The sequence below is a fragment of the Catharus ustulatus genome, chromosome 33, assembly GCF_009819885.2.
Source record: "Catharus ustulatus isolate bCatUst1 chromosome 33, bCatUst1.pri.v2, whole genome shotgun sequence".
In the NCBI taxonomy this organism is placed as follows: Eukaryota; Metazoa; Chordata; class Aves; order Passeriformes; family Turdidae; genus Catharus; species Catharus ustulatus.
This window is the reverse complement of record NC_046253.1, coordinates 1,192,745-1,208,744: the sequence shown is the minus strand read 5'-3', so window position 1 is coordinate 1,208,744 and position 16,000 is coordinate 1,192,745. Positions and strand designations below refer to the sequence as shown.

General features: G+C 45.4%; 1 protein-coding gene across 1 annotated transcript; it reads right to left on the bottom strand.

Annotated features, from left to right (window-relative positions):
• Positions 1-1,153: 1,153 nt before the first annotated feature.
• RDH8 (retinol dehydrogenase 8) lies at positions 1,154-14,419 on the bottom strand. The gene is made up of 6 exons (XM_033083751.1): positions 14,306-14,419; positions 11,715-11,876; positions 8,411-8,590; positions 5,405-5,498; positions 4,078-4,261; positions 1,154-1,396 (listed from the first exon to the last, which is right to left on the bottom strand). The coding sequence occupies exons 1-6, from the start codon at positions 14,409-14,411 to the stop codon at positions 1,172-1,174; spliced, it is 951 nt and encodes a 316-aa protein (XP_032939642.1). The 5' UTR covers positions 14,412-14,419; the 3' UTR covers positions 1,154-1,171.
• Between the last annotated feature and the right edge of the window lie 1,581 nt (positions 14,420-16,000).

Below are 16,000 nucleotides of genomic sequence, written 5' to 3'. Positions count from 1 at the left end.
ACCTTCCAAAAAAGCCCCAAATCCCCCCGATTTCACCCCAAATCCCCCACAAATCCCCCCCAAAAACCCCAAATTTTTGGGTTTCTCAAACAGAGGTGACTCAGAACACACCTGAGCATCTCCAGACTCAGGTGAGACCCCCAAAACCCCCAAAATCTCTCCCCAAATGTCCTAAATCCCCTCTAAAACCCTCCAAAATCTCCCCGATTTCGCTACAATTTCACCTCAAAACCCCCCCAAAAACTCCAAATTTTTGGGGTTCTCAAACAGAGGTGACTCAGAACACACCTGAGCATCTCCAAACTCAGGTGAGACCCCCAAAACCCCCAAAATCCTCCTCCAAAACCCCCTAAATCCCCTGAATCTCCCCAAACCCCCCCAAAAACTCCCCAATTTCACCCCAGAACTCCCGGATTTCACCCCAAATCCTCTCCAGAACCCCCCAAAAACCCCAAATTTTTGGGGTTCTCAAACAGAGGTGACTCAGAACACACCTGAGCATCTCCAAACTCAGGTGAGACCCCAAATCCCTCCCCACAATCCCCCAAAACCCCCAAAATCCCCCCTAAAACCGCCCAAAAAAGTCCAATTTTCCCCCGATTTCCCCCCAAAAAACCCAAATTTTTGGGGTTCTCAAACAGAGGTGACTCAGAACACACCTGAGCACCCCCAAACTCAGGTGAGACCCCAAATCCCCCCTCCAATCCCCCAAAACCCCCAAAATCCCCCTCCAAATGTCCTAAATCCCCCCTAAAACCTCAAAAAAAAGCCCAATTTTCCCCCGATTTCACCCCAAAAACCCCAAATTTTTGGGTTTCCTCAAACAGAGGTGACTCAGGACACACCTGAGCATCACCAGGCTCAGGTGAGACCCCCAAAACCCCCCTCCAATCCCCCAAAACCCCCAAAATCCCCCTCCAAATGACCTAAATCCCCCCTAAAACCTCCAAAAAAAGCCCAATTTTCCCCCGATTTCCCCCCAAAAACCCCAAATTTTTGGGTTTCTCAAACGGGGGTGACTCAGAACACACCTGAGCATCTCCAAACTCAGGCGAGACCCCAAAATCCCCCCCAAAATAGCCTCAACCCCCCCCCAAAACCCCCTTAAAACCTCCAAAAAAGCCCCAAAACTCTCGGATTTCACCCCAAAAACCCCAAATTTTTGATTTCCTCAGACAGGGGTGACCCTGCGGCGGCAGCAGCGGCAGGTGAGACACCTGAGTAGCGCCAGGCTGAGGTGGAAGGCGGGTCCCAGGTCGAAGAGGAGGCGCTGGAAGGTTCGGACCCCCAAATTCCCGCTGGGGTCGGCGAAGCGCAGCGCGAGCAGCGGCGAGTAAAGGGGGTTGGTGGGGGTCCGGAATGGGGGGCGGGGGGCGGCGATAACGTCAGCGATGGCCTGGGGGAGGGGTGGGAGAGGTGGGGGAAGAGAGGAGAAAAAAAATGAAAGGGTTAAAAAAAAAATCGGGGGTGAAATGCGGGAAATAAAAAAAAAATATCTGAAAAAATGGGTCAAAAAATGCAAAAATATCCAGAATTTGGGCGATGACGTCAGCGATGGCCTGGAAGAGGGATGGGAGAGGTGGGGGAAGGGAGGAGAAAAAAAATGAAACCGGTAAAAAGAAAATCGGGGGTGAAATGGGGGAAATAAAAAAAAATAGGCGAAAAAATGGGTGAAAAAATGCAAAAAAATTGGAATTTTTAATGCAAAAAGATCCGGAATGGGGGGTGGTGATGACGTTAGAGATGGCCTGGGGGAGGGGTGAGAGAGGTGGGGGAAGAAAAGAGAAAAAAAATTGTAGGGTTAAAAAAAAAATCGGGATTGAAATGTGGGAAATAAAAAAAAAAAAAGCGAAAAAATGGTTGAAAAAATGAAAAAAAAATGGGAAAAAAAGGTGCAGAAATTGCCGTAAAATGTTTTGAAAATGAAATTTTAAAAATTTTAAAAATTCCAAAAAAATCTCCAAAAATAAAAAAAGCCTTTAAAAATCCTTAAAAATAAAAAAAATCCCAAAAAACCCACCCAAAAATCAAAATAAATCCCCCCAAAAATCCCAAAAAAATCTTTAAAAATTCCAAAAAAAATCCTCGAAAAATCCCCAAAAAAATAAAAAAAATCCCCCCAAAATCCCCCAAAAAATTTTAAAAACCCAAAAAAATCCAAAACAAAATCTTAAAAAATCCCAAATTCTCACCTGAGCCACGAGCTCGGGGCTCTGCCCAAACCAGGCAGCAAAGACCTGAAATATCCCCCGAAAAACCAAAAAAAATCCTAAAAAAATCCCAAAAAATCCCAAAAAAATCCGGAAAAAAAATCCACAAAAAAATCACAAAAAATTCTTTAAAAATCCCAAAAAATCCTTTAAAAATCCTTTAAAAATCCTAAAAAAATCCCAAAAAATCCCCTCAAAAAATAAAAGAAATTCCACCAAAAAATCTTTAAGAATTAAAAAAAAAATCCCAAAAAAATCTTTAAAAATTCCAAAAAAATCTGCAAAAAATCCCAAAAAATCCCAAAAAAATCCCAAAAAAATCCTAAAAAAATCCCCAAAAAATCCTAAAAAATTTCTAAAATATTCCCAGGTCTCACCTGAGCCACGATCTCTGGGGTCTGGTCGAAGGTGAGGAACACCTGGTGGCTGGCAGGCAGGTAACCACTCCAAAAATAACAAAAAAACTCAAATAAATCCCAAAAAAAATCCCTGAAAAATTAAAAAAAAATCCTAAAAAATCCTAAAAAATCCTAAAAAAAATCCAAAAAAATCCCCTCAAAAAATAAAAGAAAATCCCCCAAAAAATCTTTAAAAATTCCAAAAAAATTCAAAAAAAATCTTTAAAAATTCAAAAAAAAATCCGCGAAAAACCAAAAAAAATCCCAAAAAAATCCCAAAAAAATCCCAAAAAAATCCCAAAAAAATCCCAAAAAAATCCTAAAATATTCCCAGGTCTCACCTGAGCCACGATCTCTGGGGTCTGGCCGAAGGTGAGGAACACCTGGCGGCTGGCAGGCAGGTAACCGCTCCAAAAATACAAAAAAACCCCAAATAAAACAAAAAAAAAATCCCCAAAAAATTCCAAAAAAATCCCGAAAAATCCCTAAAAAATCCTAAAAAAAATCCCAAAAAATCCCCTCAAAAAATAAAAGAAAATCCCCCAAAAAATCTTTAAAAATTCCAAAAAAAATCCCCAAAAAATCTTAAAAAATTCAAAAAAAATCCGCGAAAAACCCAAAAAAATCCCAAAAAAAATCCCAAAAAAATCCAAAAAAAATCCCAAAAAATCCCAAAAAAATCCCAAAAAAATCCCAAAAAAATCCCCAAAACATCCTAAAATATTCCCAGGTCTCACCTGAGCCACGATGTCGGGGGTCTGGCCGAAGGTGAGGAACACCTGGCGGCTGGCGGGCAGGTAACCACTCCAAAAATACAAATAACTCAAATAAAACCCAAAAAAACCCCAAAAAATCCCAAAAAAATCCTTAAAAAATTCTTTAAAAATCCCAAAAAAAACCCTCAAAAAATAAAAAAAAATCCCAAAAAAATACCCCTAAAAATCAAAATAAATCCCCGAAAAAATCCCCAAAAAATCTTTAAAAATTCAAAAAAAATCTGCAAAAAATCCCAAAAAATCCCAAAAAATCCCAAAAAATCCTAAAAAAAATCCCAAAAAAATCCTAAAAAATTTCTAAAATATTCCCAGGTCTCACCTGAGCCACGATGTCGGGGGTTTGACCGAAGGTGAGGAACACCTGGCGGCTGGCAGGCAGGTAACCACTCCAAAAATACCAAAAAACCCCAAATAAAACCCAAAAAAAATCCCAAAAAATCCCAAAAAATCATTAAAAAATCCCATAAAAATCCCCTCAAAAAATAAAAAAAAAATCCCAAAAAAATACCCCTAAAAATCAAAATAAATCCCCGAAAAAATCCCAAAAAAATCTTAAAAAATTCCAAAAAAATCCGCGAAAAATCCCAAAAAATCCCCAAAAAAAGTCAAAAAAATTCCAAAAAAATCCCAAAAAAATCCCAAAAAAATCCCAAAAAAATCCCCAAAAAATCCTATAAAATCCCAAATTCTCACCTGAGCCACGATGTCGGGGGTCTGGCCGAAGGTGAGGAACACCTGGCGGCTGGCAGGCAGATAAACCTCGCGGAAATAGCGCAGGGTCTCGGGATCGGTCTCGGGAAATTCGGATTTTTCCACCTCCTGCAGCACCTTGGCCTCGAATTCTGTGTTCACTGGGCCCGGCTCCACCAGGGATACACTGAGGAATTTTGAGGTTTTGGGTTTTTTTAAATTTTTGGGGGGATTTTTGGGATTTTTGGGGGATTTTTTTGGTGATTTTTCGGGGGATTTTGGGGATTTTTTGGGGATTTTTTGGGATTTTTTTGTGAATTTTTGAGAATTTTTTGGGATTTTTGGGGGGATTTTTTGGGGAATTTTTTGGCATTTTTGGGGATTTTTGGGGTTTTTTTGGGGATTTATTCTGATTTTTGGGGGATTATTTGGGGATTTTTTGTGGATTTTTTGTGATTTTTTTGGGGTTTTTTGGGGGATTTTTGGGGATTTTTTGGAATTTTTTGGAGATTTTTTTTATTTTTTGGGGATTTTTGAGGATTTTTGGGGGGTTTTTTGAGATTTTTTTTGGGCTTTAGGGGTGATTTTTAGGGATTTTTTGCAGATTTTTTTGGGGGTTTTGGGAATTTTTTGAAGATTTTTGGGGATTTTTTTGGAAATTTTTTGAGATTTTTGGGGATTTTTGGGGGGACTTTTGTGGATTTTTTTTTTTTAATTTTTGGGGAGTTTTTATGGATTTTTTTGAGAATTTTTGAGGATTTTTTGAGATTTTTTTGGCATTTTTTGGGCGTTTTTTGGGGATTTTTTGGGGATTTTTTTTTTTTATTTTTTGGAGATTTTTTGGAGGATTTTTTGTGATTTTTTGGGGTTTTTTTTTAATTCTTTTTGGATTTTTAAAGGATTTTTTTGGGGATTTTTGGGGATTTGGGGGATTTTTTTTGAGATTTTTTTGGGGGGGATGGGTTTTGGGAATTTTTTGGGGATTTTTTTTATTTTATTTGAGATTTTGGGGTGATTTTTGGGGTGATCTTGTGGTGATTTCAGGTGGTTTTTGGGTGATTTGGGGCTGATTTTTGGGGCGATTTTTGGGGCAATTTTAGGGATAAATTTGGCCATTTTTGTGGTTATTCTGTGTTCATTTTATGGCGATTTTTGGGGCAATTTCACCAATTTTAAGGGCGATTTTTGGGGCGATTTCACCGAATTTTGGGCCGATTTTCAGGCCAATTTCACCGATTTCCACCGGGATTTTTTTGGGGCCATTTCTGGGCTCTCTGGGGATGTTTTTTGGGTCCCTCCCGAGGATTTTTGGGGTTTCCCCCTGACTCACAAGACGTTGAACTGCAGCAGCTGCACGGCCAGGCTCTCGCACAGCCCCTCCACCGCGAACTTGGAGGCGGCGTAGACGTCGTTGAACACGACCCCTGGGGGAAAACAAAAAATTGGGGGGGTCAGGGGGGTCTGGGGTCCCAAAATCCCAAAAATTTGGGAGCTGGGGTTTCAAAATCCAAAAAAATTTGGGAGCTGGGGTCTCAAAACCCAAAAAATTTGGGGTCTGGGAGGGGTCTTGGGTCTCGAGAAACTCAAAATTTGGGGTCTGGTGTCTCAAAATCCAAAAAAATTTGGGGTCTGAGAGAGGTCTGGGGTGTCAAAATCCCAAAATTTGGGAGCTAGGGTCACAAAACCCCAAAAATTTTGGAGCTGGGAGGGGTTTGGGATCTCGAGAAACTCAAAATTTGGGGTTTGGGGTTTGAAAACCCAAAAATTTTGGGGTCTGGGAGGGATCTGGGGTCTCAAAACCCCAAACATTTGGGGTCCTGGGACTCAAAACCCCAAAAATTTGGGAGCTGGGATCTCAAAACTTCAAAATTTTGGGAGCTAGGTGGGTTCTGGGGGCTCAAAATCCCAAAATTTGGAAGTTGGGAGTGGTTTAGGATCTCAAAATCCAAAAATTTGGTGTCTGGGATCTCAAAATCCCAAAATTTGGAAGTTGGGAGGGGTTTGGGGTCTCTAGAAGCTCAAAATTTGGGGTCTGGGGTCTCAAAACCCAAAAAATTTGGGGTCCTGGGGTGTCAAAATCCCAAAAAATTTGGGGTCTGGGATCTCAAAACTCAAAAAAATTTGGGGTCTGGGAGGGGTTTGAGGTCTCAAAATCCCAAAATTTTGGGAGCTGGGAAGGGTTTGAGGTCTCTGGGAATTTTTTAGGGGTCCCGAGGAAGATTTTGGGGTGATTTTTTGGGGATACCCAGAAGGATTTTAGGGTGAATTTTTGGGGTGTCAAGTCCAATTTTAAGTGGAATTTTTGGGGCTCCCTGGGACGATTTTTTACCATTAATTTTCGGGGTTCTAAGGAAGATTTTGGGGTGAATTTTTGGGGAGCCCAGGCTGATTTTGGGGTGAATTTTTGCAGCTCCCTGGGAGGATTTTTTACCATTAATTTTCGGGGTGCTAAGGAGGATTTTGGGCTGAATTTTTGGGGGTACCAAGGAGGATTTGGGGCTGAATTTTTGGGGTCTCCAGGCTGATTTTAGGGTGAATTTTTGGGGTCCCTGGGGGATTTTAGGGTGAATTTTTGGGTCCCTGGGGGATTTTTTGGGATGAATTTTTTGGGGTGCCCAGGAGGATTTTGGGGTGAATTTTTGGGGATACCAAGAAGGATTTAAGGGTGAATTTTTGGGGTCCCCAGTCTGATTTTGGGATGAATTTTTGGGGTGTCAAGGACGCTTTTGGGGTGAATTTTTGAGGTCCCCAGTCTGATTTTGGGGCGAATTTTTGGGGACATCAAGGAGGATTTAAGGGTGAATTTTTGAGGGTGCCCAGTCTGATTTTGGGGTGAATTTTTGGGGTGTCAAGGACGCTTTTGGGATGAATTTTTGGGAGTCCTCAGGCTGATTTTGGGGTGAATTTTTGGGGATACCAAGGATGATTTTAGGGTGAATTTTTGGGGTCCCCAGGCCGATTTTGAGCAGAATTTTTGTGCCTCCCTGGGAGGATTTTTTAACATTAATTTTCAGGATGCTAAAGAAGATTTTGGGGTGAATTTTTGGGGATACCCAGGAGGATTTGGGGCTGAATTTTTGGAGTCTCCAGTCTGATTTTAGAGTGAATTTTTGGGGTCCCTGGGGGATTTTTTGGGATGAATTTTTTGGGGTGCCCAGGAGGATTTTGTGGTGAATTTTTGGGGATACCAAGAAGGATTTAAGGGTGAATTTTTGAGGTGCTCAGTCTGATTTTGGGGTGAATTTTTGGGAGTCCCCAGTCTGATTTTGGGGTGAATTTTTGGGCTCCCCAGGCCGATTTTGAGCGGAATTTTTGCAGCTCCCTGGGACGATTTTTTACCATAAATTTTCAGGATGCTAAAGAAGATTTTGGGGTGAATTTTTGGGGTTCTCCAGGCTGATTTTGGGGTGAATCTTTGGGGACATCAAGGATGATTTTAGGGAGAATTTTTGGGGCTACCAAGGAGAATTTTGGGCTGAATTTTCGGGGTCTCCAGTCTGATTTTAGGGAGAATCTTTGGGGCTCCCCAGGCCGATTTTGAGCAGAATTTTTGTGCCTCCCTGGGAGGATTTTTTAACATTAATTTTCAGGATGCTAAAGAAGATTTTGGGCTGAATTTTTGGGGATACCCTGGAGGATTTTGGGGTGAATTTTTGGGGTCTCCAGGCTGATTTTAGGGTGAATTTTTGGGGTCCCTGGGGGATTTTTTGGGATTAATTTTTTGGGGTGCCCAGGAGGATTTTGGGGTGAATTTTTGGGGATACCAAGAAGGATTTAAGGGTGAATTTTTGGGGTCCTCAGTCTGATTTTGGGATGAATTTTTGGGGTGTCAAGGACACTTTTGGGATGAATTTTTGGGGTCCTCGGTCTGATTTTAGGGTGAATCTTTGGGGTGTCAAGTCCCATTTTGAGCGGAATTTTTGTGCCTCCCTGGGAGGATTTTTTAACATTAATTTTCAGGATGCTAAAGAAGATTTTAGGGAGAATTTTTGGGGATACCCAGGAGGATTTTGAGCAGAATTTTTGCAGCTCCCTGGGACAATTTTTAAACATTAATTTTCAGGGTGCTAAGGAAGATTTTGGGGTGAATTTTTGGGATGCCCAGGAGGATTTTGGGGTGAATTTTTGGGGTGTCAAGGACGCTTTTGGGATGAATTTTTGGGAGTCCTCAGGCTGATTTTGGGGTGAATTTTTGGGGATACCAAGGATGATTTTAGGGTGAATCTTTGGGGTGTCAAGTCCGATTTTGAGCGGAATTTTTGCAGCTCCCTGGCAGGATTTTTTAAGATTAATTTTGTGGTTCTAAGGAGGATTTTGTGCTGTTTTTGGCTCTCACCCTGCAGCCCCATGACGCTGCTGACCACCACGATGTGGCCGCTGCGGCGCCGCTTCATCTGGGGCAGCAGCGCCTGGGCCAGGCGCAGAACCCCGAAGACGTTGGTGTCGAACACGCGCTGAACCTGCGGCCCCGAGGCGCTCTCCAGGGGTCCCACCAGCCCCACCCCGGCGTTGTTCACTGGGGAACCCCAAAAAAAATCCCAAAATCCCCACCAGAATCGGCCCAGGGGGCGCAGAGATACAAAAATCCCGTTAAACTCCCATTAAATCCCATAAAAATCGCATTAAATCCCATTAAAATCCCATTAATTCCCATAAAAATCTCATTAAAATTCCATCAAATCCCATTAAAATCCCATTAAATCCCATAAAAATCCCATTAAATGCCATTTAAATCCTATAAAATCCCATTAAAATCCCATTAAATCCCCATTAAAATCTCATTAAAATCCCATTAAAATCCCATTAAATCCCATAAAAATCCCATTAAATTCCCATTAAGTCCTATAAAATCCCATTAAAATCCCATTAAATCCCATTAAATCCCATTAAAATCCCATTAAAATCCCATTAAAATCCCATTAAAATCCCATTAAATCCATCCCAAATCCTCTCCAGGGGTCCCACCAGCCCCACCCCGGCGTTGTTCACTGGGGAAACCCGAAATCCCCACCAGAATCGGCCCGGGGGGGCAGAGATACAAAAATCCCGTTAAAATCCCATTAAATCCCATTAAAATCCCATTAAATGCCATTAAAATCCATTTAAAATCCCATTAAAATCCTATTGAATCCCATGAAATCCCATTAAATCCCATAAAAATTCCATTAAAATCCCATTAATTCCCATAAAAATTGCATTAAAATCCCATTAAAATCCCATTAAATCCCATTAAAATCCCGTAAAAATCCCATAAAATTCCATTAAAATCCCATAAAATCCCATTAAAATCCCATTAAAATCCCATTAAATTCCATTAAATACCATCAAATCCCATGAAACCCCATTAAAATCCCATGAAATCCCATAAAAATCCCATTAAAATCCAAAAAAATCCCATTAATTCCCATAAAAATCTCATTAAAATTCCATCAAATCCCATTAAAATCCCATTAAATCCCATAAAAATCCCATTAAATTCCATTTAAATCCTATAAAATCCCATTAAAATCCCATTAAATCCCATTAAATCCCATTAAAATCCCATTAAAATCCCATGAAATCCCATTAAAATCCCATTAAAATCCCATTAAAATCCCCTCAAAATCCCATTAAATCCATCCCAAATCCTCTCCAGGGGTCCCACCAGCCCCACCCCGGCGTTGTTCACTGGGGAACCCCAAAATCCCCACCAGAATCGGCCCAGGGGGGCAGAAATAAAAAAATCCCATTAAAATCTCATAAAATCCCATTAAAATCCCATTAAATCCCATAAAAATCCCATTAATTCCCATAAAAGTATCGTTAAAATCCCATCAAATCCCATAAAAATCCCATTAATTCCCATAAAAATATCATTAAAATCCCATCAAATCCCATTAAAATCCCATTAAATCCCATTAAAATCCCATTAAATCCCATTAAAATCCCGTTAAAATCCCATTAAAATCCCATTAAATCCCATTAAAATCCCGTTAAAATACCATTAAAATACCATTAAAATACCATTAAATCCCATAAAAATCCCATTAAAACCCCATTAAATCCCATTAAAATGCCATTAAAATCCCATAAAAATCCCATAAAAATCCCGTTAAAGTCCCATTAAATCCCATTAAATCCCATTAAAATCCCATCAAATCCATCCCAAATCCTCTCCAGGGATCCCACCAGCCCCACCCCGGCGTTGTTCACTGGGGAACCCCAAAAAAATCCCAAAATCCCCACCAGAATCGGCCAGGGGGGGCAGAGATACAAAAATCCCCCCAAATCCCCTCAAACCACTCCAAAATCCCCTCAAAATCCCCCCAAACCACCCCTAAAATTCCCCCAAAATCCAACAAAATCCCCCCAAAACTCCCCCGAAAATCCCCTCAAACCCCCCAAAATCCCCCCAAAATTCCCGCAAACCACCCCTAAAATTTCCCCAAAATCCAACAAAATCCCCCCAAAATTCCCCCCAAACCCCCCAAAATCCCCTCACTTCAACTCCCCCCAAACCACCCCAAAATCCCCCAAAATCCCCCCAAATCCGCCCCAAATCCCCCCAAAATTGCCCCAAAATCCCTTCAAATCCCCCAAAATCCCTTCAAAATTTCCCTCAAGCCCCCCCAAATCCACCCAAAATTCCCCCAAATCCCCCAAAAATCCCCCAAAATCCCTTCAAATCACCTCAAAATCCCCCCCAAATCCCGTCAAAATCACTTCAACCCACTCCAAAATCCAACAAAATCCCACTCAAACCCCTCCAAAATCCAACAAAATCCCCCAAAATCCCCCCAAATTCCCCTCAAAATCTGCTTAAATCTCCCCAAATCCCCCCAAAATCCCCTCAAAATCCCACTCAAAATCCCCCCAAACCCCCCAAAATCCCCTCAAACCCCCCAAATCCCCCCAAAATTCCCCCAAATCCCCTCCAACCACTCCAAAATCCCCTCAAAATCCCTTCAAAATCCCCCCAAACCACCCCTAAAATTCCCCCAAAATCCCCTCAAAATCACTTCAAACCACTCCAAAATCCCCCCAAAATCTGCTCAAATCCCACCTAAAAATCCTCCAAAATCCCCCCAAAACCCCCCTAAAATCCCCAAAATCCCCCCAAAATCCCCTCAAAACCATTCCAAAACCACGCCAAATCCCCCAAATCCCCCACAAAATCCCCCAAACATCCCCCGAAAATCCCTTCAAACCACCTCAAAATCCCCCTAAAATCCGCTTAAATCCCCCCAAATCCCCGCAAAATTCCCTCAAACCCCCAAATCCCCCCAAAATCCCCCAAATCCCCCAAAAAATCCCCCCAAAATCCCCTCAAATCCTTTCAAACCACCCCAAATCCCCCCAAACCACCCCAAAATCCCCCCAAATCCCCCCAAAATCCCTTCAAACCACTCGAAATTCCCCCAAAATCCCCCTCAAATCCCCCAAATCCCCCAAAATCCCCCCAAAAATCTACCAAGATCCCCTCAAACCACCCCAAACCCCCCTAAAATTCCCCCAAAATTCCCCCAAAGTCCCCTCAAACCTCCCCAAAATCCCTTCAAATCTCCCAAAATCCCCCAAAATCCCCCAAATTCCCCCCAAAATCCCCTAAAAATCCCCAAAATCCCCCCTAAAATCCCCCCAACCCCCCCAAATTTCCTCACCCACGACATCCACTCTCCCCCCCGGGACGTTCCCCAGGCACTCGGTGACAGATTTGTCGCTGGTGACATCGAGCTGCAGCACGCGCAGGGTGTCCCCGAGGGTGGCACCGGCGGCGGCCTCGAGCGGCCCCCGGCGGGACAGGTCCCGCATGGTGGCCAGGACTGGGGGACAAAAAAAAATTAAAAATATTAATTAGGGATTCCAAAAATATAAAAAAAATTAATTAGGGATCCCCCGGGAATCAGGGATCCAAAAAATGAAAAATAGGGACAGGTCCCGCATGGTGGCCAGGACTGGGGGACAAAAAAAAAAATAATAATAATAATTACAGTTCCTAAAACCCCCAAAAAATTCATTAGGGATCCCAAAAATTCATCAGGAATCCCAGAAATTAATTCAGGGATCCCCCGGGACAGGTCCCGCATGGTGGCCAGGACTGGGGGACAAAAAAATAATAAAAATATATTAATTAGGGATCCTAAAGAAATCAAAAAAATTAATTAGGGATCACCCGGGAATCAGAGATCCAAAAAATGAAAAATAAGGACAGGTCCCGCATGGTGGCCAGGACTGGGAACACCAAAAAAAACAAAAAAAAAAATCAAAAATATTAATTAGGGATCCTAAAAAATTAATTAGGGATCTTAAAAATCCATCAAGGATCCCCCGGGACAGGTCCCGCATGGTGGCCAGGACTGGGGGACAAAAAAAATAAAAATATATTAATTAGGGATCCTAAAAAAATCCAAAAAATTAATTAGGGATCCCCCGGGAATCAGGGATCCAAAAAATGAAAAATAGGGACAGGTCTCGCATGGTGGCCAGGACTGGGGGACAAAAAAAAAAATTAAAAATATTAATTAGGGATTCCAAAAATATAAAAAAAATTAATTAGGGATCCCCTGGGAATCAGGGATCCAAAAAATGAAAAATAGGGACAGGTCCCGCATGGTGGCCAGGACTGGGAACACCCAAAAAAACCAAAAAAAAATTAATTAGAGATCCTAAAAATTCATTAGGGATCCCAAAAATTCATCAGGAATCCCAAAAACCCAAAAAAAAATCCATCAGGGATCTCCCCGGGACAGGTCCCGCATGGTGGCCAGGACTCGGGGACAAAAAAAAATTTAAAAAATTTAATTAGAGATCCTAAAAAAATCCAAAAAATTAATTAGGGATCCCCCGGGAATCAGGGATCCAAAAAATGAAAAATAGGGACAGGTCCCGCATGGTGGCCAGGACTGGAAACACCAAAAAAAATTTAAAAAAATAATTAGGGATCCTAAAAAAATCAAAAATTAATTCAGGGATCCCCCGGGACAGGTCCCGCATGGTGGCCAGGACTGGGAGACGACAAAAAAAAATAAAAATAATTATTTAGGGATCCCAAAAAAATCCAAAAAATTAATTAGAGATCCAAAAAAATTCATTAGAGATCCTCCGGGACAGGTCCTGCATGGTGGCCAGGACTGGGGGACAAAATAAAAATCAAATTATTAATTAGAGATCCTAAAAAAATCCAAAAAATCCATCAGGGATCCCCCGGGACAGGTCCCGCATGGTGGCCAGGACTGGGAGACAACAAAAAAAAATAAAAATAATTATTTAGGGATCCTAAAAAAATCCAAAAAATTAATTAGGGATCCCAAAAAATCAAAAAAATTAATTAGGGATCCCCAAAAATTCCAAAAAATTAATTAGGGATCCCCAAAAAAACCAAAAAATTTCATTAGGGATCCCAAAAAAAATCCGAAAAAATAATCAAAGATCCCGAAAATACCAAAAAGTTCACCTGGGATCCCAAAATCCCGAGCTGGGGACAATCCCAGGTGTCCCCCCCGTCCCCTCCCGGCGTTTCCCGTGTCCCCCTCCCACCTTGGGGACATTTGGGGACATTTGGGGACCCTCCTGGGGTGTCCCTTAAAGAGTTGGGGACAATCCCGGAGTGTCTCCCTCGTCCCCTCCCGGTGTGTCCCGTGTCCCCCTCCCGCCTTGGGGACATTTGGGGACGTTCCCCCTCCCTGTCCCCGCCTTGGGGACACTCGGGGACATTTGGGGACCCTCCTGGGGTGTCCCAGGTGTCCCTTAAAGAGTTGGGGACAATTCCAGGGTGTCCCTTAGAGAGTTGGGGACAATCCCGGAGTGTCCCCCCCGTCCCCTCCCGGCGTTTCCCGTGTCCCCCTCCCACCTTGGGGACACTCCCTCTCCCTGTCCCCGCCTTGGGGACACTCGGGGACATTTGGGGACCCTCCTGGGGTGTCCCTTAAAGAGTTGGGGACAATCCCGGAGTGTCCCTTAAAGAGTTGGGGACAATCCCGGGGTGTCCCCCCCGTCCCCTCCCGGTGTGTCCCGTGTCCCCCTCCCGCCTTGGGGACATTTGGGGACACTCCCCCTCCCTGTCTCCGCCTTGGGGACACTCGGGGACCCTCCTGGGGTGTCCCAGGTGTCCCTTAAAGAGTTGGGGACAATCCCGGGGTGTCCCCCCGTCCCTTCCTGGCGTTTCCCGTGTCCCACTCCCACCTTGGGGACACTCCCTCTCCCTGTCCCCGCCTTGGGGACACTCGGGGACATTTGGGGACACCCCGCTCACCCAGGTATCGCCTCTGGGGGTCCCGGGCCAGCAGCACGGCCACGGCCAGGCCGATGCCCGAGGAGCAGCCGGTGACAAGGACAGTGCGCGCCGGGGGGGTGGCCATGGTGTCACCTCCCCCCCCGCCACGGGGAAAAGGCTCTTAACGGGATCAGCGCTCACGTGGTGGCACCGGGATCGGGGTCACCGAGGGGAGGGGACACGGGGGTGACAGCCCGGGGTGGCACCGAGGCGGGGGGGGACACGGGGGGGACACTGCGGGATGTCCAAAATGAGGGGGTGGGGACACGGGGGTGACAAGGGGGTGACACCGCGGGATGTCCCAAATGAGGGGAGGGGACAGCGGGGTGACAGCCCGGGTGGCACCAAGGCGGGGGGACACGGGGGTGACACGGTGGGATGTCCCAATTGAGGGGTGGGGGACAAGGGGGTGGCACCGCTGGATGTCCCAAATGGGGGGGGGGGGCGATACGGGGGTGACAACTCGGGGTGGTACGAAGGGTGGGGGGGGACACGGAGGTGACACCGCGGGATGTCCCAAGTGAGGGGGGGACAATGGGGTGACACCGCTGGATGTCGCCAATGGTGGGGGGGACACGGGGGTGACAGCCAGGGGTGGCACCGAGGGAGGGGGGGACACGGGGGTGACATCGCTGGATGTCCCAAATGAGGGGGGGACACGGGGGTGGCACCAAAGGGGAGGACACGGGGGTGACACCGCGGGATGTCCCCAAATGAAGAAGGGAACAATGGGGGGGTGACACCGTTGGATGTCCCAAATGAGGGGAGGGGACACGGGGGTGACAGCCCGGGGTGGCACCAAGGGGGGGACACGGGGGTGACACCGCGGGATGTCCCCAGTGAAGGGAGGTGACAGCCAGGGGTGGCACCAAGGTGGGGGGGACAATGGGGGGGTGACACCGTGGGATGTCCCAAATGAGGGGTGGGGGGGACACGGGGGTGACAGGGGGGTGACACCGCGGGATGTCCCAAATGAGGGGGGGTGACAGCCTGGGGTGGCAGCAAAGGGGGTGACACGGAGGTGACACTGCGGGATGTCCCAAAAGAGGGGTGGGGGGTACACGAGGGTGACACCGTGGGATGTCCCCAGTGAAGGGGGGTAACAGCCAGGGGTGGCACCAAGGTGGGGGGTACACGGGGGGGACACCGTGGGATGTCCCAATTGAGGGGTGGGGGACAAGGGGGTGACACCGCGGGATGTCCAAAATAAGGAGGGGACAATGGAGGGGTGACACCGCGGGATGTCCCCAAATGAGGGAGGGTGACACGGCGGGGGGGTGAAGCCGCTGGATGTCACCAAAGTGGGGGGACAAAGCGAGGGTGACACCGGGACCACCCGGAGCTGTCCCCATGATGAAATTTGGGGTCACCAGAGACCCCCAAAGGTGGAGAGAAAAAATTGGGGGGTCCCCAGCGACCACAGGAACGGGAGAACTGGGGGGGACCTGGGCGGATTTCCAGGCTCCTGAAAGGTTTTGGGGGTGCATCTCAAAATTTTAAGGGGGTCCCCAAGACTTGAGGGGAGGTCGCCAAAATTTGAGGGGGGGTCCCCAAGCTCCAAGCTGGCACGGGAGGATTCCAAGAGACTCTGGGAGGGGGAGGCACCGATATTGGGGGTCCCAAACCCCCCCACGCGTCAATGGTGGGGCCCAGGGGGATGCCAACAAAGCCTCG